The 27,631-nt window shown below is 45.3% G+C and overlaps 1 protein-coding gene across 1 annotated transcript; it reads right to left on the minus strand.

The window, feature by feature from the left end:
• Positions 1–1,008: 1,008 nt before the first annotated feature.
• RP1L1 (RP1 like 1) lies at positions 1,009–27,467 on the minus strand. The gene is made up of 4 exons (XM_067556185.1): positions 26,841–27,467; positions 9,097–9,274; positions 2,377–7,202; positions 1,009–2,262 (listed from the first exon to the last, which is right to left on the minus strand). Exons 1-4 carry the CDS (start codon positions 27,465–27,467, stop codon positions 1,219–1,221), a joined length of 6,675 nt encoding a protein of 2,224 aa, XP_067412286.1. The 3' UTR covers positions 1,009–1,218.
• Between the last annotated feature and the right edge of the window lie 164 nt (positions 27,468–27,631).

Here is a 27,631-nt window from a genome sequence, read left to right on the forward strand (position 1 = left end):
AGCATGCGCTTAAGTCCCTTTCAAGTCAATTCACTGTATCTGGTTTAGAAAATAATCTCGAAAGTGATACTTTGACGCCTTATTTTAGTGTGGGTTCCAGACAGCTGCACAAACCTGGCCCAAAATTGCCCACACAGGTTTTAGCCCTTTTGTTTAAGGCATTTTCACACACTACGAATTTGTCTTTTTTCTGTGAATTTCGATAAAATGACTATTTGTATCCCAAAGACGTGTCAAAAATCGTATTTTCATATGTTTCTGAGGCAAAGTCACGACCTATTGGAAATGGTTCTATTTGTATTCCGAAATGGCCCCACTGCCAAGAAAAAGAATTGTGAAATTTAGCTTTATTTTCCCCAAAACAGGACTTCCGCTCAAATTTGTTTTGAAAAGTTCCAGCTTTTGTTGCGACTATTTCACACTCCTCTAGCTGGCACTTTTATTGGCAATGGGCAAACCTCCTACACCTTAAAGGTGAATTTGGTCAGTTACACTGGGGAAATAAATTATAGGAAAAATATTGAGGGGTATTAAGCAATTGCAACTCCCTTTGATTTCAGAAGCGTGGCGCCTCTTAGAATGGTGTATGGGGGACCTTAGATCTGGTTAAAGTGCTTAGATAGTAGGGTGATAAGCGCAGTATAAATGGATGGCTGGGTAGAACTTGGCTTTATTGAACTGATCCTTCATTGAAAGGTCAATGGGACCTGAGATCGCTCCATGCCTTACAGTATCATGCCTTCTACCGGAGAACATCTTAGTAGGGATAAGGAATGGATATTTATGCAGGCTGTGGGCGAACTTTGGCAAATAATCCAGATGGTGTCAGGGTTCCAGAAGTCTACCAGCATTTGCAAAAGGATTATGTTCAGTACATAAAGGCATCTTGAAGTTAATCACGATGAAACCCAGCTGAGACACAGATTATCCAAGCAGAAAACACCAGTGCATGCTAAAGAGTGGGAACAAGAGGGAAACGCACACATGACAGCAGCTCCCCATGCCCACTTTCCTGTTAAACCCCCTCAGTTTTCCCAACACGTTGACCAGCCCCTCTAGAAATGCGAGTGAGCAACCTTGAGTTTACACATTTCACTTACAGGATTCAAACAGAAGGTTACACGTTTAATTCGGTTAGGGTGGGCTGACTCCTTGGTAATACTGGAATACGTAACGAAAATATTAATTAAAAAAAAGCACAGTCTTTGATTAGCAGCTCTAAAAGTCCAAGTCGTCTTGGTCAATCTGATCGGCATTTTCTGCTTTCTTTTTAGCCCCCTGGCCATCGTTTGTATCTTCATTGTTTTGGATGTCAGGGTCATCAGCAGCATTCTTCGTCTCTCCAGTCACAGGACTGGTGCATGAGGATGCCCTGTCCTCTGCCTCGTCTTCCTCCTCGCTGTCAGGATACATCTTTGCAGGCTTACTGCTTCCATCGTTTTCAGCCTCCCTGTCAGGGGCATCGCTCATGTTCCCATCATCTCTGTGCTCTCCTTCGCTTCCATCCTCTGACCCTTTCTGGGATTGCTGCGAGCAGTTTTCCATTGAGGAATTACAAGAGAAGGTGGCTGCTTTGGTCAGAGTCTCTGGCTCTTTGCTGCAGTCTTGGTCTCCCATCACATCAGGGGCCATCTCAGGAACCTGGCTGCTGCCTGCATCTCTGTCTTCTTCATTATCTTGCTCAGGTTCATCACCAGCTGCTTCTGCTACATCATCATCATTCTCCTGTGCACGCTCCGTGTCTCCTTCACGTCCATTTTCCTCCTCTGTGCCCGGTGCTCCCGAAAATGCCTCACGTTCCGCCTCTGGGCTTGCTTCTTCTGCAGCCTCATCCCCAGCATCGGCCTGGGGCTCTTCTTCAGCTTCTTCATTTCTGCCTGGGGCTACTTCTTCTGAGTCCTCAACAGCATCAGAGACATCAGCCTTCTCTTCACATTCAGGTGCATTCTCTTCATCATGGACCCCATCAGCTTCGCCCTCGGCCTCCTCCACTCCAACCTCTATCTCCTCCTCAGCTCTGGGCCCCTCCTCCCTTTCCTGAACTTCATTTTGTGTTTCTTCTCCTTCTTCTTCTTGCTCCTCCTCTCCCACTTCATTATTCCCCTCTTCCTCTTTCCCTTCCTCTTCCTCACTGCCCTCTTCCTCTTTCACTTCCTCTTCCTCACTGCCCTCTTCCTCTTTCACTTCCTCTTCCTCTTTCACTTCCTCTTCCTCACTGCCCTCTTCCTCTTTCACTTCCTCTTCCTCTTTCACTTCCTCTTCCTCACTGCCCTCTTCCTCTTTCACTTCCTCTTCCTCATTGCCCTCTTCCTCTTTCACTTCCTCCTCTTCCTCCTTTGTTTCTTCCTCTTTTGATTCCTCCTCCACTGCTTGTACCTCCTCCTCTGCCTGTTCCTCCTCTTCTTCTTTTGCTTCCTCCTCCTCCACCACCTCGCAGTTTTGATTGTCTGAAATTTCACCTCCCTCAGCAGGGGCTGCTGTTTCATCTTCATTCGCTTCCTCTTCTCCTTGCTCATCAGTTTCATGTTGTTCTGGCTCTTTCTCTTCATCGGCTTCTGGTTCCTGCTCAGGGTTGTCAGGTTCATATTCACCGTCCTCCTCGCTTGGGTTGGTTTTCTCTTCCGCCTCTTCCACATGCTCACTGGAAACCGCATCGCCGTCCTCAGCTGCTTCTGAGGCGCAATCTGTCATCTTGTTTTCAGTTTCGTTTTCCTCCTTCATCTTCAGGATTTGCTTTAAGTCAAATGCCTTCACAATTGGAGCATTGGCTGCCACCGCCGGGTCCCTTATAGGCTTTGAAGCCATTTTCTTCCTTATACAGGCATCGCAGGGGCAGTATTCTTCTTCACTTGGTTGTTCACTAACATCATCACCAAGAGCTGCACTGAGACCAAAATCTTCGTCCACATCAAATGATAAGTCCATTGTGCCTGGTTGCTTACTCTGGGTCACATTCCTGTCATTAAAGAGAGACCTACGCATAGACTGCAACCGTTGTCTTCTCTGCTCTGTCTGGATTGTTGACTCACGCCTGAGTGTTTCATCGGGAGGCCTGGGTGTCCTCCGCCCTGCTCTGCTTTTGATCTTCCTTAGCTCCTTCTCTATGCTCTTTTGTATTCTTTTACTCACTTCGTCCTTCAGCTCCGATATCATTTTATCCAGCAGTTCGTTGTTATCTAAGTTCCACCTGATCTTGAACTCATTCATGGCGCTGACATAGTGAGTCATGAACTCCTTCTCGATTTTATTTAGCAGCCTCAGCACCCAGATTGGGTTGGGGTCTACTGATTTTTGCTCGGCAATGGGGTATGTTTTCACGCTGGTTTCTGGGATGGCTTTGATATTGGATTCCTGATCATTGGGAGAACCGTCCCCTACCTGCTCTTCCAAATTGGATTCAGCTTCTCTCTCACCATTAGCATCATCAGCATTTGCATCAGTTTCAGCAGTGTTGTTTGGTTGCTCAGTTGCCTCATCAGTATTCACTTCTGGAGTGATTTCATCTCCAGCTTCACCTTCTGCTTGTCCCTCATTTTCATCTAATTTGCTGTTTTCTTCATTTTCACGCCCATTGCCATTTTCACAGTTACTACACTGATCATCTTTCTGGTGGTCTTCTTCAGCTCCCTCCTCTGGAGAGTCTGCTCCGGTGGACTCTGCTTTTTCTTCTCTTTTAGACTTTGAGCAGGATGTTGAAGGCCGAGAACACTGCTCTCCTTCGTTACACTGTACCTCTGTCTCACTCAGGTCAGGTTCATTCTCTACACTTGCCTCCTGTTCAGCTGATTTGGACTTAACCGTTTTCTGGGGCAATAAGGTGCAATCTCTGGCACCAGCCACGCTTCCCTCTCCTGATTCACCAGAACCGCTACTGACATCAACCCCAGAAGACGACATTGGAGTGAAGTCATTGTGTGTTGAGCTATGGGCTTTAAAGCCTGAGCTCATCTTTGTCTGGTCACTTCCTGGTTGGCCTGAACTTGGACCGCCTTTTTCCACTGTGCATCCAAACCACAGGGCCTGAAAAATGTTCAACAGTTCTGTATATCTAGGCTTATTCAAGCATTTTGACTTATCCAGTGGACCTAATGGCTCTTCGTCAAGGAGCTGAAGACTGGCAAGACAAGTGATCAGAATATTGGCAGAGTTACTGAGCTTCCTCCCCATGGTGGGAGACACTTCAGGCAAACTGTTTGACCGGTCAAATTTTGCTTCTTGTTTTGAATTGAGCAATGCCTTCATTATCTGCACTGAAGTTTGGATAGTGCTTGGCAAATCTTTTTTGTTATTATTTTGGCTTGAGGTCTCAACAGACGGGCTGCATTCTGCTTGATTGGCTTCAGCTCCTTCTGACGTCACTTCAGAAGTTTTCTTCTCTTTCAGGCATTCTTCTGCCCCCTCATTTTCAGCATTGGCTTCAGCTGCCTCTTTTTCCATTTCCTCCTCTGCACCCATTTCACCTTCCCCTGCATCCTCTTTCTCAGCTGTTTCTTCTTCTGAGATTTCTTGATTATTTGCACAGTTTGATATTTCAGTGGTTGTCTCTGCACATTCAGCTTCCCCATCATCCTCCATTTCATATTTCATAAGCAATGTTTCAGGAGGAATTTTGCTCAGCCACTCCTGGACAACTTCTTCTGGAGATGTATTTGGCAGGGCAGAAGGTGCTAAATCACTATCGCCCTCTAGCGTGGTGGCCTCTTGTAATTCCTGTTCCATTTTCTCTTTGCAAGAACCACCATCCTCTTTTTGCTTGTCATCTGAGTTATTTTCTGCTGCTTTCATTGTATTCATTTCAGCTGATTTAGACCCAGAAGAAGTTGGTCTGGAAGACTTAACTACTTCTTTCTGCTCTTTGTCCTCAGTCAGCACTGACTCGGTGCATGCGCTGGTGCTGGAGGAATTCTTGAATGCTGCTGTTCGTATTTTTTTGCCGCCTGGCTTACCCTTTGGTGGGGCTGGACAGTGCAAACTGTACATTGAGGCAACCTCTGATGCCAATGCTCTGCTAGAATTTTCTACCTCAGCATGAAGATTCTTCATTTTTTTCCTCCTTGGTTTGGATGATCGTGTCACACTGGATTGTGAACAGCCGTCATTGCTTGTTCTGGACACCTCTGTCTCTGCACATTTACCCTGCATATCTGAGTAAGAAGAGGCTCTTGAACTTGGGAGATTTCCATTCCCAGCTTCAGTAGTTTGATCACATTTTGAGCATAAAGATTCAGACATGCTTCCATGTCTTGAGCTCGGGGTGTCGGAACTAACTTTGGCATTTCCTTCTCCATTGTTTCCATTAGAATTTGAAAAACTTGAGGAAGGGGATGACGTCTTACTGCTCTCTTCTGGCTGGCTTTCCTGTTTGGTTCCTTTTGAGGACTTACTGTAGTACTTAGAGGTACTGCTTGTGCTTTGGTCCTCATTATTAATGGGAGGCGCAGCTGCTTCACTCACAGATAATGGGCTTGAAGGAAGAGAGTCTGAATGAGATGTGTGATCACCTATAGATTTTTTCTTGATTTCACATGAGCTTTTGGAGTAGTTAGATGCCTTGCTGTTTGATCTTGAATCTTCTGCGTGGAGAGAATTTTTCTTCTTTTTCTTTGAAGTTGATTGAAGTGATGACACGGACAGTTCAGAATGTGCATCCAGATGAAACTGACTGTGCTTGCTTCTCTTAGATGTTCTGGAAGAGCAGGAGGCATTGCACACAAATATTTCATCACTGTCACTCCTCCTGCTATTCCCACCACAAGCTTTGGAATGGGAAGATCCTTGTGTAGAACATCTTTCACATTCGCTGGACTCATCTTTGATGGATTCGCTGGGCACCGTTTTTGCCAATACTGAACTAACTTCATTATCTTTGTGGTCTTCTTGTTTTGCTTCCTTCTCTTCAGCATCTTTCATAGGGCAGGAATCACTGGAAAAGGAAGAGATCACTGGGTCATTGTCAGAATGTTCATCCTGGTCGCTCTTGGCTCTTGGCATGCTGTATTTGCCAGATCTGCTGTAGACGCTGTTGGCAGAACTTGAGCAGGCAGCAAAATCTTCTTCTGCCTTTTTCAGACTGCAGGATGACATGGTCCTTGCCATACTACTAGCTTCCTCACACACACTCTCCTTGCTTTGCCTGGAGTGCAGCGATGACCTTGAAATGCTACTTCCCACCCTGCTGCCTTCAATTTCATCCATTTCCTCCTTTGAACACTTCACTGAAGAAACTTCCATGCAGTTTTCATCTTCGTTCTCTGAATCGGTCTTACTGGCCTCAGCTTTGTCAACAGTTTCTTCAGTATCCTGGTTGTTTTCACAGCTTGAATGTGAGACTGGCCCTAGGGATGATGCTGTTTGGCTATTGCCAGTATTCATTCGGTTGCATTGCTGCTGCTTTTCTCCACTGGAGGCAGCTGTAGACAAATCGCTTCGATAGTTACACTTTTTAATGTTACAGTACTCCACTCTGTTTTCTGTAGTCTCCGAATAGCATGAAGACTCCTGCACTATGTGCTCGGAATATTCTTCACTGGACGTGGTACGAACGCTATCCACGGAGGTCATCTTTCTGCGGATGACCCTCCTATGTGAAGACGTGCTGGAGCATGAAGACCGTGTGTGCCAAGTATTTCTTACACCGGGCTCCTCTTTCTGGGAAGCATGCAGGGGGTTCTTCCAAATGTCATAGTCCTGGTGCTGCTTGCCACAGCTGTGGCAATGAGTTTCCTCTGATTCTGACTCATCGAGTTTTGAGATGTAGGAATCAGCATCGCAGGGATATAATGAATCATCCGCCTCTGAGCTGACTTCTGTGTTCATTTTCTGCATGGGGTCCACTCCATTGTCTTCCTCTACCCCTGACTCTTCACAGGGTGTCTTACTCATCAAATTGGACTTCTTGATCTGTGTGGACCACTGAAGAGTCTCATCATTCAGCAAACGAAAGCAGACTTTCATCTCGACGGACAGACTGCCATCCTTGTTCACGTGCACTCGTTTTTCAATGTCATCACTGACTAAGGAATGGAACAGGTCCCCAGCTTTTCCATGTGGACAGTGGTTTGGGAAAGGAGCCCCATTCTCCAGTGATGTGTTGAGACCATTTGCATAAGACTTTTCTGACGATAAGGAAAATCTCATTGACCTGTTGCTTGAAGCCGATCTTGGGTGGATGACACTTTTTTTGGCTTTCAGTCCAAAGTTCACTGGAGTTGAGAAAAAGAAAACAAAACAAAGGGGAAATAATGAGAATTCATGTAAAAGTAATATAAAATACACAAGGCCAAATTCTCAGTGGAGGTAAATTGGCATAGCACCATTGAAGACAATGATGCTATGCTAATTTATACCCACTGAGGATCTAGACATAATTAACAGAAGTGCCATCAACTGTAAATATAGAATGAATAGCTCATACTAAAAGCTTCTATTCTTTGGCTTTTCTTTTTAAGTTTAGTTTGAATTACAAATGTTTAGGCAATTCCTTTTATTCTATCCCAGGTCACAGAAAAGAACATGCCCAACAATTCCCCTCCCCCCCCCTGCCATTTTGTTTGATTGCAAATATGCGTTTCCGTAAATATGCTTTCTTTTTTATTCAGCCCAAGAGGACTTGCATGGGGGAACTGCCCATGCCTTTAGACAAACATGTGGGTATCATACAATTATCCTGTATTGTCTGCTTATCCACCTGAGTGCTGACGAATGTATGTAGGGCAGAGCACTCACTGGAGGGTGCTCACCCTAGGCAGTGGATGCATTACTTGGAATAAGAAGAATCTTTATGAGGATTTATGGGGCCAAAATGAAGATGTGTACATTGGTGTTTATCGGCAGGGAAGTACAAGTGAGTGTAAGGAGATCTGATTGGGTGCAGAATATGTGCCAAAGGCCCAGAAAAGTTACATGAATCAGGAAACACAGCTAAGTAGGAGGGTATATCTCACTCAGTCAATTCTCTGCCATTTCCGGGCTCTCTGCATAGGTGAACATTGGTGCCACCCATTCTCTGTCTGTGACACGCAATGGTTTAGTGTCCTGAGAACTGCAATACTTTGGTTTAATTCTGGTTGTTGGGCTCGGTGTGGGGATGGCTGGTTGGTGCTTAGTTGCCTGCGATATACAGGAGGTCAGACTAGACAATCGGTGGTCCCTTGAATTCTACGACTCTGTGGCATAAAGTAGTTCCCACCCAACCACACATACGCACTTCAGTTGACACCTTCTTTCAGTCCCTTGTTTTGGCCTCATTCCCAAAGTGCTCCACTGATATTAGGTAACTAAGACTGTCTGCGCTGTCCCACAGTCAGGATCAGGCGGGTGTAAACAGCAGTGTGCACCAAAGTGCTGCACTGTAACCCCCCATGCGGATATGAATGAAAAGGTTCCTAGTTCACATTAATATAATCCTGTTTGAAGAGAACTACTTTAACGGACTAGGAACCTTTTTGTTCGCGCCCGCAGCATCCACACGGGGGAGTTACAGCATAGCACTTAGGTGCGCACTGCTATTCACACCCCTGCAGTCTGAGCTGCAGAGCTGTGCAGAGAAGCCCTAAGCCTCAAAAAGATGGTACAAAGTCTGTCAAGTATCATTGCCCCTGTTTCTCAGATAGGGAAATGGAAGCAGAGCGGTTGAACCCAACACTGGCCAATATGGGTGCCTCGAATTAGACACCTAAAAAAGTGGCCTGATTTTCAGCCACCGTTCCCAGGGAAATCAAATGGGAAAATATTGACTTAAGTGACTGAAGGAGCTGGGGGCAGAAGATACCTGGGGGAAAACAAGGGTGTAGGAGAGACAGAGGCAGGAAAGGAGAAAGTTCAAAAAGGGAAGGGGAAAGGCAGAGATGGGACAGGGAAAAGGAAGTCAGTCAGAGAGAAGGGGTATTTGGAAAGGAAGGGGCACAGGGGAAAATTCAAAGGAGAAAACCAGGGGAAGGTGGAAATATTTGAGAGAGAGGGGTTAAATTATGCAAATGGAGGATGCAAATATGCACTGTAAGTCATAACAAAAAGTGCCTATAATCTCCAAAATTCTGGACAGGTCTGGAGTGGCTGACAGCCCCACAGTGAGCTGTCTGGGACAACGCAGCTCACCGTCTTTTTTACTTCCGTTGTTTTCATTGATGTTGTTGCCACTGGATTGGGAAGCCAGGCCAGGGAGCTTCTCAGCAGAGTGTTTCCTTGAATTCTCCATCACTAGTGGTTTAAATGGTTCCCGGCCCACACACACCAGCACGCTGGGGCAGTGGAGCAGAGCCTGCATGCTGTCGATCTGGAGGGAAGAAAACAGCTGCTGAGTCACCACACGCTTGTGGGGCCGATATGGAACAGGGTACCAAGAGATGGCAATCAATTGTTCTCCATATCCACCGAGGAGAAGACAGGAAGGAATCGGCTCAGTTTGCAACAAGGGAGATTCAGATTAAATATTAGGAAAAGCTTTCTGACGGTAAGGCTAGTTAAACACTGAAACAGGTTACCACGGGAGGAAGTGGAATCCCCTTGACTAGAGGTTTTTAAGAATGGGTTGGACAAACACCTGTCAGGGATGGTCTAAGTTTACTTGGTCCTGCCTCAGTGCCAGGGGATGGACTAGATGACCTCTTCAGATCCCTTTCAGCCCGACATTTCTATGATTCTAGCCATGTTGCTTCAGTTTCCAGAACCAAGTAGGATGTGATGGAACCCACTTATGCTAAAACCCCTTGTAATGATAGGATTTATAGCAGAGGTGAGTCAGAGCCTCAGATCATTTCGGGGCACTCCAACAGACTTTCTTCTCCTTTTAAGGTATGTCTACACTGCAATGGGAGGTGCGATTGCAGCTCCCGCCGGCACCCACCCGCTAGCTTTGATCTAGCCAGCACAGCGAAAAATAGCAGGGAAGATACAGTGCTGTGGGATTCAGTGCAGACTAGCAACCCAAGTCTATACCCAGGGATCCAGATAGGCTTATACAGCCTGCATCGATGGGCCTGCTGCCACGTCCCCAGTGCTACTTTTAGCCACGCTAGCTAGAGTAAAACGAGCGCATTTATGCCTACCTGAGCCACCATCATACCTTGGACTGCAGTGTAGACGTATCCTTAGACTTAGAATAAAGCTTCACTCCACTGATAGGCCATGGCTTTACTCCTGAGGTGGCAGCTCTTGCCAGGGAGGTCCTCCCCCGCTATAGTGAAACCACGCTGTGGAAAAAATACTTTACCACAAGGGCATCCCAGTTTTTTTTAAGGCTAGAGACATTACTTGCTCCTGGGTCCCATCACAAAGAAACAGTGGGGCAAAAAAGACAGGAGACATTTTCATTAGTGTTAGAAATATTAATACTAATGCTTTTACAGCAGTGAATTTTCCTCTCAGTCTGATGCAGTGCTTATTCGTTATTAATTAGGATTATTATCTAACATTGATACTGCCATAGCATGTAAAGGCCTCAGCCTGGCTGGGCCCCATTGTGCCAGGTGCTGTACAAACCTATAACTCAGTCCCTGCCCTGAAGAGTTTATAATCTAAAAGACAAGACATAACAGGTGGATCCGACAAACAAGCAGGCTGGGGCTGGGGGGAAAGAGGAGTGAGGAAAATGAGGTAGCAGATAAGATCATAGAGATCCCTCTGCTCCATAACTATAAAATAGCCCATTTACAAGCAATTCAGGGTATATGCTTCCTCTGCTTTATTAGTAGTGTTATTTTCTTCTCTCATTTTTTGTGTGATATGGGGCCCTGTCCTAAAGCCTTTCACATTTGACTTAAAGGTTGTTCTGTGAGGCCTCAGCCCCGTGAGGAAAACTAAGACGTGTAATCCACTTCCGCTGTATTTCAGCCAGTAACAACAAAGGCAGGAGCCTGGTTGTAGCCAGGGCTCAGAGTAGAGTTCCTAGATTTTAAGGCTGGGAGGGACCACCATAGAATCATGTTCCAGGGCTGGAAGGTACCTCGAGAAGTCATCAATCCAGTGCCTGTGCTGAGGCAGAACAAAGTAAACAGAGCTCTAGAGTAGATTAAATCTCAGGAAAAACTTCCCAACTGTAAGAACAGTGGGGCAATGGAGCAGACGGCCTTGAGAGGTTGTGGCAGCTTCTTCACTGGAGGTTTTCAAAAGGAGGCTGGAGAGCCACCTGTCTTGGCTGGTTTAGACCCAACAAATCCTGCATTTTGACAGTGGGTTACATGAGGTGACCCTTGCTGTCCCTTCCAGCCCTACAGTTCTATGAGCCATCACAGGTGTTTGCCAACTTGTTCTTAAAAACCGCCAATGACGGGGATTCCGCAACTTCCCTTGGAAACCTATTCCCGAGCGTAACGCCCCTTAGACTTAGAAAGTTTTTCCTAATATCTAACCTAGATTTCCTTGGCTGCGCATTAAGACCATTACTTCTTAAACAACCTTCAGCGGCCGTGGAGAACAACTGATCGCCATCCTCTTTATAACAGTCCTTAGCATATCTGAAGCCTGCGACCAGCCCCATCTTAGTCGTTTCTGAAGACTAAACATGCCCGTTTTTTAAACCCTTTCCTCACAGGCCAGGTTTTCTAAGCCGTCTCCCCTCTGGACTCTCTCTAGTTTGTTCACATCTTTCCTAAAGTGAGGCGCCAGAACTGCACACAATACTGAGGTCTCACCAGTGCCAAGTACAGCCGGACGATTACTTCCCGTATCTCCCATGCAACGCTTTTGTTAATACTCTACAGAATGATATTAGCCTTTTTTAGCCATTGCATCACCTTGTTGACTCATATTCAGTTTGCGATCCACTATCACCCCCAGATCCTTTTCAGCAGACTAACCCCTGTGGCACCCCCACTAGATACGCCCTCCCAGTTTGACAGAGAACCATCGATAACTACTCTTTGAATAGGGTCTTTCAATCACACATGCACCCCCTCAACCACATTTCCCTAGTTTGCTTATGAGAATATCACACGGGACTGTGTCAAAAAACTTATTAAAATCAAGATATATCACATCTAGTGCTTCGCCCCCTCCACTAGGCCAGTAACCCTATCACAAAAGGAAATTAGGTTGGTCTGGCATGATTCGTTCTTGATAAATCCATGTTGGCCATTACTTATAACCCTATTATCCTCTACATGCTTACATATTGATTGTTTAATAATTCATACCAGGTATCAAAGGTATGTTGACTGGTCTATAATGTCCCAGGTTCTCTGTTCCCCTTTTTAAAGATAGGTACTATGTTAGACCTTCTCAGGTCCTCTGGGATCTCACACTTCCTCCATAGGTTCTTGAGTAAATGCTACTCAGTGAGCAAGAACCGTAGAAACAGGCCCTTGGGTAAAATGCTCAGTGACTTCCAGGAGGACGCTGCCTGGGTTAAGGGCTGCTAGCGCCAAGTAACCAACATCTCTTATAACCCAGCTGTTGGGAATCGGTGCAGCCCAGCTGAGATTTCACATGTTCACCAGGCAGCCGAAGGCCTCTGGCAGGTAGCTAACGCTTGAAGCAAACCACCAAATATCGCAAGACTTGTGATAACGTTGTGAGAATTGGGAACGCTGCATTTGCCATATGGGGAGCTGCACAGCATTTGGCAGCACAGAACAAGGATTTAGGATTTGGCTCAGTGTGAATTTTGCCAACGCTGAGTGAAGACTGGCACATCCTGCCCTCTTGACATCACTGTCCTCAGTCTGTGTCGTCACATTAGGTTTCCCTGGAAACTATTAGGCAGCATCCAAAGGGGGTTGTGTGGAGATTGTGAAGTGCTCAGGCAGAGTGATGGGGCCATGTAAGTACTAGATAGATAGATACAGGGTCAAAGCATAATTTTTTCAGGCCCAGTACAAACTTGTAACACAGGCCCCCTCCCACACACATACCACAATCCCTCATCCCAGACATACACTCACATGAGCCATGAAAAAAAAATTCCTCATGGTAATGGGAGTTGCAGCCTGGGCCGGACCCCCCAGGGCCTCCAGGCCCCAGTAAAGTGTACTCTTCCCCCCCCCCCCCCCCACGTGGAGGCCCTAGATAGATAGATAGATAGATGCCAAATCCTGCAGTCCTAGTGAGTTCTGCCTTAGTAAGGCCTGCAGAATCAAGCCCTTAGTGGAGAATAAGCAATAAAAGTTGATGCTGATGATGTTTATTATTAATTCTCATTTGTAATGCTGTAAAACCTTGAGGCCACTGCCTCACTGTACCATGTGCTGTAAAAATATGTAACAGGGAGACAGAATCTGGCCTGTAAAGTTTGCAATCTAAGTAGCACTTTGGCTAAGTACTAAACAAGAAAGATCCTGCTTCTGTACCATTTTTTTTTTTTTTTGGATTAAGAGAAAATACAAGAAGGAACCAACCCAGAAAGCTCATTCTATCTACACATCTCCCTCACTGGTTTGTATTCTGGCTTTCTAGACTATCAGTAATGATAAAGGTACTTTTGTGAATAATTTCAAAAAGTCCTAATAATTTTTAATCCACAATTTTCAGAAAGGAGCAATTTTTAGGGTTTTTTTTCCCAACATTTTTATCAAAAAATTTCAGTTTAAAAAATTATGTTTTTTCATGTCCTACCCTTTTTTCCCCTCCCCCCTCATGTCTCCATTTTGCCACTGGGAAGAGAAAAAACAGTGAAGAAAGAGAGAGGAAAAGAAAAAATATATAAACTCAAACCAATCCCCCTCATACACATTTCTTTTTTCTGATTTCACTAACAACAACAACAAAAAGAAAATTTGGAAAATTAATTTTTGGGGGGATAATTTTCATTTTCAAAAGAAGGCCATTTTGGGGGATGAAAAATATTTCTCTCAGCTGTATTGTACATTTATCTAAGCATTTATACCACATGCATCACCGTGACATACTGAATGCAGAAAATATATGGAGCTATCTCCTCTATTGGTGTAAATATGCACAGCTTCAGAAATCAATGGAGCTCAGCCAATTTATACCAACTGAGGACCTGGCTCATGCTGCATAATCAGAAATCTTTTTTAAGGAATATGCTTATGGCCACTATATTGTTTAAAATAAAATGTCTGTAACGTAGCATATGAAGCATCAGCAGCTCTTTAGCTCTGTATTTATATATAAGCACCATCTCTTTTAATCATTCACTAGTAATAGTTAGTAATTCATCTAGAACCCTGATGTTCCTTTAAACATTGCGTGTATTTGTAAATACAGCTGCTGCTCATGAAGGGTCATTTTGATCATGTTTATGTCCCAAATGCTTCTGTTCCATCGGTAGAACACAGATCGGTAGGACTGAAACAACAATTCATCTCAATCAGCCTCAGCAAAACATTTCACCCACTTCTCTGCAAATAACCCGTCCCATTAATGATGAGGCACACGATCTTGCTATTTGGGATAGAGAAAGGACGCTATTCTCCAGGGCAATCAGCAGGGCTTCTTTCACCAATACGAAATTGTCTTCAAAATGGAGGGCCTGATCCTGAACTGAGCACCTCCCTGACACACTCAGCATCTTGCAGAATTGAACCCATACTTTGCTTCTTATGCGTTCCTTTTTTGTTTTCTGGAGAAGAAAAATGAAAATGAAAGGCCCACTCTGGCAACCATCCCTCAGGCAAGTGTCTACTGACTGCTCTAAACTCCTTGGTGAAATCCTGGCTCCACTGAATTCAGTGAACCCCCACTGACTTCAGTCCCACTGTCTGTAACTAACACACCCACATTAAAACAATGGGCCTGCTTCTGTAACCTTTATTCACATGAGCCGTCTCAGTGACTTGATCTGAGACATCAGTCACTGAGCAGTCAGGCGATAGAGTCTCCATATAGTTTTTGTAGGCAAACTTGAGCGGGGAAAACATTGCAATTGGTTAAGGTGCTTGAGGGATTTGGTTTCTAAGAAAAGATTTGTATAAAACTAACAGTGAAACTGGCTAAAACTGGTAACTAATAAAACTTCTGAAGGATGAAAACATCAATGAAAGAAAAGAACAGTTCAGGACATTACAGCTAGGACTAATGGAATGAAATTAAGAAAAGGCATTTTTAGGCTGAATATCAGGAGGAAAATAGTGAGATGGGGGAACAGTCTCCCACATGACATGGCAACAGCTCTAATCCTTGAAACATTTAAACCTGGATTTTACAAAGAACTGAAAAATTGGCTATAGACCACAATCCTACTACAATTTCCATGACATGGACTAAGTCATATTTTCACAAACATAGCTCAAAACGCTTTACAGAGGGCCAGTATCATCGCCCCTATTTTACAACTGGGGCACAAGAAGGGGAGGTCCCCCCAGTGGCAGAACTGGGAAAAGAACCCAGAGTTTCTGAAGCCTAGTGCAGCACGCTGTCCATGAGGCCACCCTCTCCAGAGCAAGTTGGCCTGCAAAGTGTTTCCATCTCTGACTTTTTATGGATATGTTAATGATCACTCCAGGCTGTAGGATATCAGATACAACAGAACACTGGTGTGGGCATCACAGCAAAACTGAAATCCTCTCTTCATGTCCCTCAAAGCCATGATGCCTCAGGACTTTTTGCGCCAACAGCAGATGTTGCTATTATTTCATTGGATTGTCACTTTGTTGTGAGAGGGGCTGTGATTTTCATGGAGACATCAGCTATTGTGAAGGGCACTTGATGCTTCATCAAAGCCTGACTTGCTCATCCCATGTCCATTCCAGAGAGAAGGACAGGGTTTCACTGCCACTACCTTGCCCTTTGTCCCACAGGAAAGGGAAACGTTTTCTGAAGACTCTATATACGACAGAAAATGACTGGTATGTATTGGTCAGTGCAGAGTTTCCCACCCTGAGATTTTCTTCTTTAACCACCTGTGAAGTACTGTCATAATTTCTGTCTCTGAGCATGAAAGGAGGTTATTGCCTTTCAGTGACCACCAAAAGTTGGTTCTCTGCCTTTTCTATCCCATTAACCCATGCTACAGCAGAAAAAAGTTAAGACCATCCCCTCCTATCTAGCTATGAAGAAAGGGAGATTGATTGTGACTTTTTAAAAACCTGCTCATGAGCCGCCCCATGCTCCTTTACACTTCATGCACAGATAAAACTGAAAGATTATCTGTGTACAGACCTCATAACCCCCTGGCTCTAGTTCTTTGGTTCTCTACTCAAACACGCTATACAGGAGATCATTAAATAGTTACACGGTAGGTGCTGACCCCATGGGTAACATACAGCATGAGTTTTCAAAGAGAATAGCCAGGAGTGGGATCTAACTTTGGACCCACAGGGGTTGGCAGTGCCATTTAGGTGACCATCTCACCTCACGTAGAAAAGATTAGCTGTCACACGAGACCACTTTCGCAAGAGAGCGCAGACTGCACTTCTACGGAGCCTTCCATTCCAGGATCTCGAAGAAGCTTTACAAATGTGAACGATTCAGGCTTCACAGGCCCCTCGGAACTAAGCATTCGGATAGCCCTCTGACTGGTAAGAACGTCGAAGTACGGATTGCTTAAGCAACTTGCTAAAAGTCGCCACGTGACTCAGTTGGGAATGGAATCCAGATTGACTCTCAAATTCTAGCCTGAGCTGGTAATCACTAAATTGTGCTAAACCCATGTACACGAACAATTGGAAATCCAATATACAGGGACAATTGAGAGTAAAATGAAAGGAGTGGGAAGGAAATGGACAGTTCGAGAGGGAAGGGATAGTGAAAACCTTAGAACTTTTTTTGTTGACGCCATTATTCTGAGTCCCAGTAGAGCTGGGGGGAAAACCACATAAACTTGTTAGCAAGGGTTCATTCGAATTGTTAAATGATTCAAGCCCCCATTTTGTGTTCCCTCTCTGCACACTGTCTAGCAAATGAATTCATCGGCAGGCATGTTCCCAACACAAACAGCTTGAATTTCAAAGAGGAAATGCACGAAGCAATACTTACAGCGAACAGTTTGCAGAGTAACCTATAGGCTGAAATATGGTCACCTTAAAAAACCACATCAAACAACACTGAACATTGGAGCAATGTGTGGAAACCTTAATTTGGGACGTCATCCAAATCCCACTGAAATCAGTGAAAAGATTCCCACTGACTTACAAAGACTTTGGGTCAGATTTATAGAGAGCTTTGTGGTTAAGGTTCTGGTGTGGGACTCAGTGATCTAGTTTTAATTCTTGACTATGGGTCAGACTCACTTTGTGATGTGAGTCAATTCACTTGGTTCCCCATCAGCAAAACAGAGATAATAACACTTCCTTTCCTATGCTCTGTACTACACACTGTCTCTTACTGTGTGTCTGTACAGTGCCTAGTGCAATGGGGCACTAATCTTTGCTAGGGCCTCTACGTGTTACTATTATACAATTAATCATTAAAAATTTGCTGCTGAATTCCAATGAAAAGTGGAGTCCAGTGGACACAGACAGTTGGTTGGGATCAAAAGGATGATGCAGAACATGTATTTGGAAGCCACCAGAAAACAGAAATATGTCTGTTTCGGTAGAGGGGTATAACATAAGTAACATTTGTTGCTTCTCACCTGCTTGGCAAAGAGCAACTAAAGAGTTTTGGAAGAGAGAGGGCTAAATTTAGAAGTGATGCAAAAGTGAGTGAGTCATAGCATCACAGAATTGTAGGACTAGAAGAGACTTCGAGAGGTTTTCTAGTCCAGTCCCCTGCACTCAAGGCAGGAGCAAGCAATATCTAAACCATCCCTGACAGGTGTCTGTCCAACCTGCTCTTAAAAATCTTCCATGACCGAGATTCCGCAACCTCCCTACGTCATTTATTCCAGTGTTTAACTGCCCTGACAGTTAGGAAGTTTTTCCTAATGTCCAACCTAAACCGCCCTTGCTGCAATTTAAGCCCATTGCCTCTTGTCCACCTTACATGCCAAGGTACGCGAGGATGGGGTAGCAGCAGGGAATGAAGCCAATAGGGGTGAATGAGGAGGTGAAATGAGAAGCTGTCAGGTATGATAAGTTGCATTTCTGGATCTTGCCTTCTCTACCATAAACACATAGCAATGTGTACATTTTACTAAACAAAAGCACAACTAAAAATACCCCACTCCACTTCACACATAATCCCCCCCCCCACCCCCGTGGAGAGGTTAACAGGCAGAATAAACCACACAGGCCAGATGTTAGTCATGTTGTATACTGCACAACTAGAAGGTGCTCAGATACTCAGGGACAGGGGCAGCGTAAGAGCCTACACAGACTAGAATAGGGGGCTGCTTTGTCCTACATGGTTATTACTGTCATTTAATACTTCTATTGAGGTAGCCAACCAGGTGGAACCCCGTCAGGACTCAGTGCTGGTGGACATATAGAAAATGGCAGTTCCCCACCCCAACTAACTTACAGTCTGAAGACAAGGCATGTAACCAACAAGTGACGAGGTGAGGGGTGGAGTGGAATATGGGGTAATAAAAAACCTGGGATATGTGCAATTCCTAGCGGAGCAGAGATCTGAACTTCCCACCTATCTACGCTCTTGGCTGTTTTTCCCCGTTGTAAACCCACTCTCCTGTCCCCTGTATATATAAACTACACCTGCTTTGACTAACTCACCCTTCTGAATTTGGCCCCAAAGATTGTTTAGGGCGATGCACCTTTCAGAGACTCCTGAAGGAAAATTGCAGCCCTAGGGTTCTGCGCCTGTTGGGAAACAAGGCCTAGGACACAGGAGAAGCTGAGCAGGACAGAAGGACATAAAGAAAAGAGCTGAAGAGAGGAATATAGGTAAAAGAGGTCAGTTCTCGAGTAATAGGTAAACAGGATGAAGTGAGGGACAGGGAGGGAAAGAAAGGGTTAAAACGTGGTTTTACTCTGAGGAGAATGTTAGAATGGCATCATAGGTCCATATTTCTTGTCTCTCGGGGGGACCATTCATTTTCCATTGAAAACACTGGGCGTTGGATTAGGCCCTTACTGACTCACTGACAAGTAAAAAGACTCTTCCGCTCTAACTGCCAGCACTACCAACTCACCCTGCAATCATGAATCCACAAGAGAAATGGTCAGACGTTTTTCAGAAATGTGGAGATTTTGACAGCAAAAGTATTTTTTAGACGGTTTGTATGAAAAATGTTCTCCACTTTCCAATCAACAGTAATCACCACGAGCAAAGATTCCACCGTCAGAATTCAGAGCCCTGGTCTGATCAGTGTCTCTTATACGGGCGTAAATCAGGAGTATTTCCAACACAGAGCATTAAAAAATCATGTGTCAGCTCACCCCACACCCCAAAAATCATGGGACTAACTGAAAAAAAAAATCACATGAATTTTTAAAATAAATGTTGAGTTCTTTTTATTTGCCTTCTGGTTTCTGACCCGTTAGGTGGCATTTGGTTCATGTTTTCAGGCTTTTCTCTGCTAGAAACTCCATTTTTTAAAAGAAAATGAAAGATGAGATTCTCACGTAATCATATAACTCTAGGAACTGGGACTTTTAAGAAAAACATCAAAGGTGACATCACATCTCCACTGAAGTAAATGGGAATTTTGCCTTTGACTTGGAAGACAGGATTTCACCCCAAACACTGCAACATTTTCAATAAAATTAAAATTGCTGGCAGCAATATAGGACCTGAAGTCAGCTGAATTATACTGTTATAAAAAGGAGTAAGTCAGAGGAGAATCAGACCCTAACTCTAACTAAACTGCTGAAAAATCCCATGGTGTCAGATCAATGTGTATATATATATATATATATATATATATATATATTCCACTAATGAGTGAATATGTGACTTGATGACAAAGCAAAACGTTCTCTCTTTTCATTTCCAATTTTTTTTATAAAAATGAAAGGCTGTTTTCAACACTTGGAAAGCTCTTTTTTCTCCATTAAAAAAAGCAGCTTTGTCTGCCAAAACACCCTGAAAACAAATCCAGTCCAATATCCCTGCAGAAATGGGGAATTTCTTCTTCCTGTAAATTCACACTTTTTCCATGAGGGGGTAAAATTTTGCCATTCTTCGCATCATAAATAAATAAAAAGCACCAGGTTTGCCAGTCTAAAATTATTTTTATAAGGTCGATTTTAGTGAATTAAATGATTCATAATTAATTTCAGATTAAATTAGTAAACATTCAGGGAAATATATGATTTTGGCACACGAATGTTCACGCAGCAAAAACTGGTGATTTCCCTCGGTCCAAGAGGGAAACTTGCAAACTATAGACTTGTGAGAGTTCGCTAGCCTGAGAATGAGCCCTACTCACTGCTGGGCAGAGTCTCAGCTGGTATAAATTGTCAGAGTTGTACTGATTTCAATGTCTGAATTTACAGCAGCTGAGGAACTACATGTTAAATCAGAAAGCAGCGAGGCCCAGATCCACAAAGGTAGTCAGGCTCCTAACGGCCACTGAAACCAAGGGAAGTTTGTGGATTGGGGTCTAATAGTCCATTGAGTCACTTAAACTACAGCTTGAAGAGACCCTGGGCAAGATGTTCACAGCAAATCCCAAATGGCATGAAACACACATGGATTTGGGTTTCCTTCTAGCTCACGTTCATAGAATGTTTTGCTGGCATTTACAAATCTTTTGTGTGACTCTGCTTGGATTCGTCAGAGATTTGTCATGAAATGGGATGAAACTCAGCGCGAATGTGATTATTTGTTTCGAGGTGGTGATCCAGATGCATGACGGGGGTAAAAGGACATAGCTCACTGCTTGTCAATAGCACGGCGCCAGTTCATACCAGCTGAGGATCTGGCCTAACTGGGAATCAGTCCTGCCCAAACATCGGTGTGCAACAAAGCAGGGTGCGGAGGCTGCAAACCCGCTCCAAATGAAAGCAAAGAAAATACTGGCACAAGGCCTGAAATCACCATCTTTGCCATAGCTCTGATGTTTTCCCTGCCCCAAAGAGTTTATAATCTAGGTAATACTTTACACTCCTGATTTAGGGTCACATGCTGAGTTGTACATTGCTCTATGATAGCCCCATTGAAATCAGTCTGATTACTCTTTTAGTAAGGCACTACTCAGCGTAAATAAATGTAGCAGAATCTGGTCCTTAGGAATGTATCAGGTGCCTTTCACTTTAGTATCTAAGATCTACTTCTCTAGAACCTTTCAGCCAATGGTCTCTGCTTGCTTTATAAACATTAGTGAATTACTCCTCACAGCATCTTTGCAAGACAGGTAGGAAGTACTGTGCCCATTTTACCAATAGGTAAACGGTGGCATGGAAGACCCATAAAAAGATGTTTTAGCTGCACAGCAAGAGGTGAGAAAAAACAGGACATCTGCTCCGTTGGTCTTTCTTGATCTGTGGTAGCAGCTAAGAACAGCCTGTGACTTTTATAGTCTTTTAAAATGGGAATACAGTGAAATTCACCCAGCAAGTATGCTAAGCTTGTCTTAAAGTTACACATAGCAGCGCAAGGGATGGACAAATTACTTTTCTTTTTCTCTGGCTTCCCTTGCAGAAGAGAGAGGATGAGCAGGGAGGCGTGAAAGAAGGGCTTGATGTTACCCTCAGAGGAGGACATTTGCCAAAGCAAAGCTCACCTTTCAGATTTGCTTGATGAAAGTTAACCAGAAATATTCTTAACTCAGCCACATGAGTTTTAAAATCTGGATTCCGTTCCAATTCCAACTGATGTTAAAGGGAAAATGGACTATTATGCTCATCTAGTTGGATCTCTAACTTGGCACAAGCCTTATAGCACGTCACCCAGTGACTGCTGCAGCTGGCTCAATAACTTATGGTTGAACTTGAGGGTTTCTTGTAGAAAGACACCCCGCCTTGATTTAAAGACTCCAAATGCTGGAGAATTTACCACGTCCTTTGGTGAATTGTTCCAGGGTTACTGGGTCTTGCTATTGGTTATTACCCTCACTTGAGACGCTGATAGCAATAGGGGAGCTTGGTACCAGTGGCCAGGAGTTACGTGAATTCTTCACTCTAGCACGTAATGGGTTCCTAGAGTACGATTGTACAAGGATGGTAGAGTCCGAGGAAGAGGTGTTTGGCCATCCCAGCCCTGTGACTACAGCACAAGCTTCAGAATCCAGGAGATGGGAGGTCGGAGCCATGGCCATGCTGCAGCAGCTTTGCACGCCTGTGGTGGCACAAAGCAGCCCTAAAGCCAGCTGAGCTGGACCCTGGAGGATTGCCCTAAGCAGGGGCAATCCTCCGTTGGCGTTCAGCTGCGGTAGCTTGCTCCTCCACCACCCTCCGCTATGCATGGGCTGTGGCTGAGAACAAGGGGATGTGGTTAGGGCTTTTCTACGTTTCCCTGGTCTCTGACTGCCGGAAGAGTGCCAGTGAGTGCACTACCCCCATTGCCCATATGCAGTGAGGATCTAAGCATGTAGGGAGTCTTCTGTGGGTAGATCCAAGGGGAAGGAAGAGATGATCGGGGCCAATGTGATCTTTTATAATGTAGAATACCCTCCCCACAGAGATGAAAGCCTCTTAGCTTGAGTTATTTCGACCCACTGGACTGGGGAGGGAGATGATGACTAGTCATTCTTTTTCCATCTCTAATGTATGTGACTGTGTTCTGCAGCAGCAGCTTTTAGAATTCAGAATGGGAATCTGCAGTGAGAGCTAAGAGCGATCCAGATTATAACAAAGAATCCCAGTGCCCTAATCTAGATTCAGCATGCCATGTTCTAGAGTTGCAAACATGTAAATGACTGTAGCACTTAAAAAAAAATACTGATGCCTGATGTCAATTCATTGGATACACAAACAAATAGAAGTTTCTTTGGCAATCTAACAGAAAGTCAACATTTATCCAGCGACTCGCTTTCCCACTGGATGCAGGAGAAAGGTGTTAGTCCAGATCATCGGCTGGTGCAAAACAGTGTCGGGCCATTGCCTTCCATAGAGCTATATACCAGCTGAGAATCTGGCTGCTGTTTTAGAGCTAACAACAAAAAATGAGCCTCCTCCCTAAAAAAATCTCAATCAATTAAATCGTTCATTGAACTCACTTGTGGTTTAGAAACTGACAAAATAAAATAAAATCGCTGTTAGTGTCAGGGGGTGAAATCCTGGCTTCAGTGGGGATAAGATTTCACCTGTGTTTCCCCTCCCCCCCATCCGTCATCTAATCTGATTACTGCACAGATTACAGGTTTGCTGCTGACTCCAATGGACCGAGGGGTGCAGAGTCTTGTGATCATCTTTGTTCTCAGACTGGAGTAAAATCAGGAGTAACTCTACGGACATCAGTATTGTTGCCTTGGTTTAAAACTACAGGAAGCAGGAGAAGAATCAGGTGTGCTGATTCCATTGGGATTGCTCCTGAGTAAAACTGGTGCAAGTGAGATCAGGATCAGGGTCTCCAAGTCAAATGTCCCATTGACTTCCATGAGCTTTGCATCATTATTATTAATTATTTCTAGAATGGTAGGATGTAAGGACCCCCAAAAGAGATCAGGGCCTCATTCTACTCTCATTGACAAAGACAGTCCCTGGCCCAGACAACTCAAGAAGAAGGATTTTTGATGAATAAACAGACAAAGAGGGGTAGGAATGGAAGACAAGATAACAGTAAAAGCAAGTGGGGCTGCATAGGTTAGCAGCCACAGTGGTTCAGTAGACACAGTTGTCATCACAAATGGAGCAGGCCCTAGAGCGACTTCTACCTGTCTTAGACTCCTAGACCGCTGTCAGTCACCACAGTGTCTATGTAAAAGAGATAGCAATGGCGAAGTCCTTATTGGACTTCATTGAATCTCTGGCACTTTTTCCCTCTTTGTGGTGAAAACTCAGGGCAAAGCCAATTCAAAGCAAGTGAAGAGAAAACAAGGGTTATGAAAACAAACCAGACTAGAACAAGAGTTTTTCCAGAAAAGAGAAAGAGAAAGAGAAAGAGGTCACTGCTGGATAAAATCCAACTGGGCTGAATTTCAGTCCAAAAAATGAAGTCCTCAGACTAGCTACGATTAAATTCAAACAAGAGGTATTAATGCAAACTTGTGCAACCTTAATAACGGCAGTCACTTCCAGCAACCACTAAGATAAATAATAATAAACGGGACCAGATTCTGATCCCAGTTACAGTACTGCAGTGAACCACACTGGTGTAACTGAGATCAGAATATGGCCTTAAGTTTAGTAACTTAGCTGTGTATCAAGACAGACAACACTGCCACGCCTACCTCTGCCCCTGGCTCTGCAACTGTTCAAGATCTGAGCTTGCAGTGGGGCGCTTTGCTTCCTGGCTGCCTCAGAAAGAGAACCCCAGTGAGCACGGGAAAGTCATTGCTGGCTTGCCCATGGTGTCGGCTTTGTTACACTCTGTTGTCAGCACGTGCAGGACGGGTGACTGTACGGCAAGGAAGAAAAAGGCTGTTTGTCTGTGGGAGGAAGGAAAGCAATGTCAGGAACAGCCGCCGTGTCGGAAATGGGTGCACAGTATAAAGCCACACTGCCACTTGGAAACCTGTCCTAGAAAGGAGCCACATTCTGCCTTCAGTTAGGCATGCACTCCTCTTATTGGAACCCAAGAGAGTAACCTGCAGCCCCCTGCAGAAGGAATACCATCCAGATTTCTGTGTGCTCTGTTAACTTTTCCAGCCTCTCTGTTCTTGTTCTACCAATTAAAGCAAAGGAAACTGAACCAGAGAGAGAGACAGAGAAGATCCAGTGAAAACTCTGGGCCAAATTCTGCTGTAACTACATATAATCCTGATCCAATTATCAAGTGACTGATAGTGCAGCCCTAGGAAAGACATGTAGAGAGGGGGTAAGATTAGTCTGTCTTTAGCTTACCCCACAGGGAGCCTGAGCCTGTACCATTGAAATCTATGGGATGTTTGCCAGGGACTTCAATGTAAGGTCAGTCCCTTTACAAGTGGGCGCTGCATCTGGAACCACCCAAAATTCAGCATCTGTAGCTGGAAGGAGCCGCGCAAACATCCTCACTTTCAGTTCCCACCCTGCCCCATTCAGCTGCATTTGGAGATTCAATGCAAAAATCTCCCAAGCAAAAGTTAGTTGAAACTAAGAACTGGTTGTGGCCCTAAAACACAGACTGGCCCAGGCTGATTCATGAACCTCGGCGAATCTTCCATTGGAGCGGCAGCTTAGAGTTCATAACGAAACATGAAACCGGCTGAGTTGTGTGATTTCTGATTTCACAGTCAACATTTTGCCCAGCTCTAGCCACAGCTCATGCCCTATGTGTCTGAGCTTCCGTTCTGGCTCGTGCGTTGCCACACAGGAGATGACTCCATCCATAACTCCTGTGTGATCTGGTTTCTGTGGAACTGTCAGGTTCTTGATGTTACTATAACGTAACTTTCCATGCGTACATGGATGGGAGGCTAAAACTTAACTTGGATTTCCCTGGTGGCTGAATGCCAGTGCTTCAGGAGTCAGATCTAGGTTTGGTTTTCAGCCTGCTGGTCCCTTATTCCCTAGATCAGCAGGGCTGGGAGGTCTGTAGCCGCAGGAGCTTTGCCTCCTGAGGGGACAAATTCTTCACGTGCCACAGCAGCAGTTTGTCCAGCTGATATGAGGAAGCTGCACCCATAAACTCAAAAGGAGGGTCCATTTAGTCCTTCTGAGGGTTGGGGTGCTGACTGATATGTGGGGCCTTACAAAGTGGGAGGGGACTTCAAGCCAAAAATGGGGGAGAGGGGAGAAAATAAGAGGATCATTGGGGCAGAAGAGGAATCATTCTGCAGAGAGAATAAGGAAGGAGTTGTACATGTCTTGTAATGTGAACGTTCAAAAAAAAAAAAAAAAATCTGATGAGATTCAACAAAGACAAGTGCAGAGTCCTGCACTTAGGATGGAAGAATCCCATGCACGGCTACAGACTGGGGACCGATGAGCTAGGCAGCAGTTCTGCAGAAAAGGAGCTGGGGGTTACATTGGATAAGAAGCTGGATAGGAGTCAGCAGTGTGCCCTGGTTGCCAAGAAGGCTAATAGCACATTGGGCTGTATTAGTAGGAGCATTGCCAGCAGATCGAGGGAAGTGATTATTCCCCTCTATTCGGCACTGGTGAGGACACATTTGGAGTATTGTGTCCAGTTTTGGGCCCCCCACCACAGAAAGGATGTGGACAAATTGGAGAGAGTCAGAGTCACCAAGACGCATGCTGTCTGTCCTCCCATATAGGTGGTGTCGCCAATTTGCTCACATTGCAGCTTGGGGAACCACGGGACCTCCCTGAACCACAGTGCCTCGTGGTGTTCTCGCTGGGGTGCTGCAGCTCCACGCCACCCCTTCTCCAGCACTGTGCATCTCTGGTATAACTGAGCCCTTCCTGCCTATAACTTTACACTGTGTCAGATGTGGTTCCAAGTCAATCATTTTCCATGGTAGGAAACCCTAAAAGCCAGCCAGTGCGGCGCGCTTATCGGTGTTCTCTTGTGCACCGGCCTGTGTGACTGTGCAAAAATACTGACTCCGATAGGAACGCGTGGGCAGCGCCCCACACTGCGTGGGTCATTACCGGGAGAGGGAACTTGAATCTCTCTCACAGCTGAAGTCAGGCCCCGGATTTGAATGGAGGCTTACTTTGGCCCAGGTTGCCCACGGAAGAGCCCCTTGTTTGTGTAGTCAGATTTTGCACTACTGCTGCTGTCCTTGGACTAAATCTTCTACCCAGGGCAAAGCCCCCAAAAACAGAGACGAGCTGCTCTCCCCCCCCCGCCATGTGCATTGTGGGAAGTATCCACAGGCCAGCCCCTCACATCCCTCCAGGCCCACCTCAACCTCAACCCTACAGGAGGCAGACTGAGTTCCACAGCCCACTGGGGGGGAAGGAGGGGTGACCATCTCCCGGTGCAGCAGAACTGGCTTTGCTGTGTTCTGATCCTTCTCTCAGGCCAGAGGATTTGCCTTCTAGGGCATAAAGGGGACTGAGGAGTTAATACGCATTAGGAATAACGAGCAGGGCCCACCTATCACAGGCACTCACCTTCTTCCCATCAACGGTGTAGAGCTTCCTCACTGTGAACTGCAGCAGCTCGGAAATCTCGTCCAGCAGAGTTTTGAAGCTCCGGGCATTCCTGTGGTTCAGGATAATCGCACGCCGGATACCCACGTCCCCGTTCTTAATCAGAGTGATTTTCTTGGGTATTTTGGGGCCTTGCTGGGAGAAATGGTCTTCGCGCCTGCCCTCCTGGCCTCCTTTCCTCAGGGCACTCGCCGGGTGGCCATTCCACTGAGAACCTACTCTCCGGCCAGGGCTGATGCTAAAGGGCTTGACGTATTTCTTGTCAGAGCAGAGGTAGCACCCTCCGTCCTCCAGCTGGTCCAGCGCGCTGATGCAGTGCATCCCCCGTGGCGTGGTGATGGTCCGCACCCCGAACGGCAGAGGGACCCTGTGGGACAGGTCATCCATGAGGGCATTGAAGCTCTTGAAGCTGCGCTGGTTGATGGCCATCTTGATTCCCCCGAACTGAGGGTCTCCACTCTTGAAGAAGGTTATTTTCTTGGTCGGAGGAACCTGCGTGATGTAATTGGTTCGAGCCACGGCAGGAAGGGGCTGCTCATAGTTGTAGGGGCTGGAGGCAGACAGGTAATCAGCAGGCGCCTCAGTCATTCTGCACGCTTAAAAGTAACTGCAACAGAAGCATAAACACAGCACAGTTTGGATTATGTCACACAGAACCGGCGGCTGACAAGACACACGCCCAAATTTTGCTCTCTGTTGCACATAGGCAAACGTACCTACCATAGGAGTGTCAGTGAGAGAAGAATTTGGCC

The sequence above is a fragment of the Emydura macquarii genome, unplaced genomic scaffold, assembly GCF_026122565.2.
Source record: "Emydura macquarii macquarii isolate MOO-44397 ecotype Brisbane River unplaced genomic scaffold, CSIRO-AGI_Emac_v2 contig_1676, whole genome shotgun sequence".
Classification (NCBI taxonomy): Eukaryota; Metazoa; Chordata; order Testudines; family Chelidae; genus Emydura; species Emydura macquarii.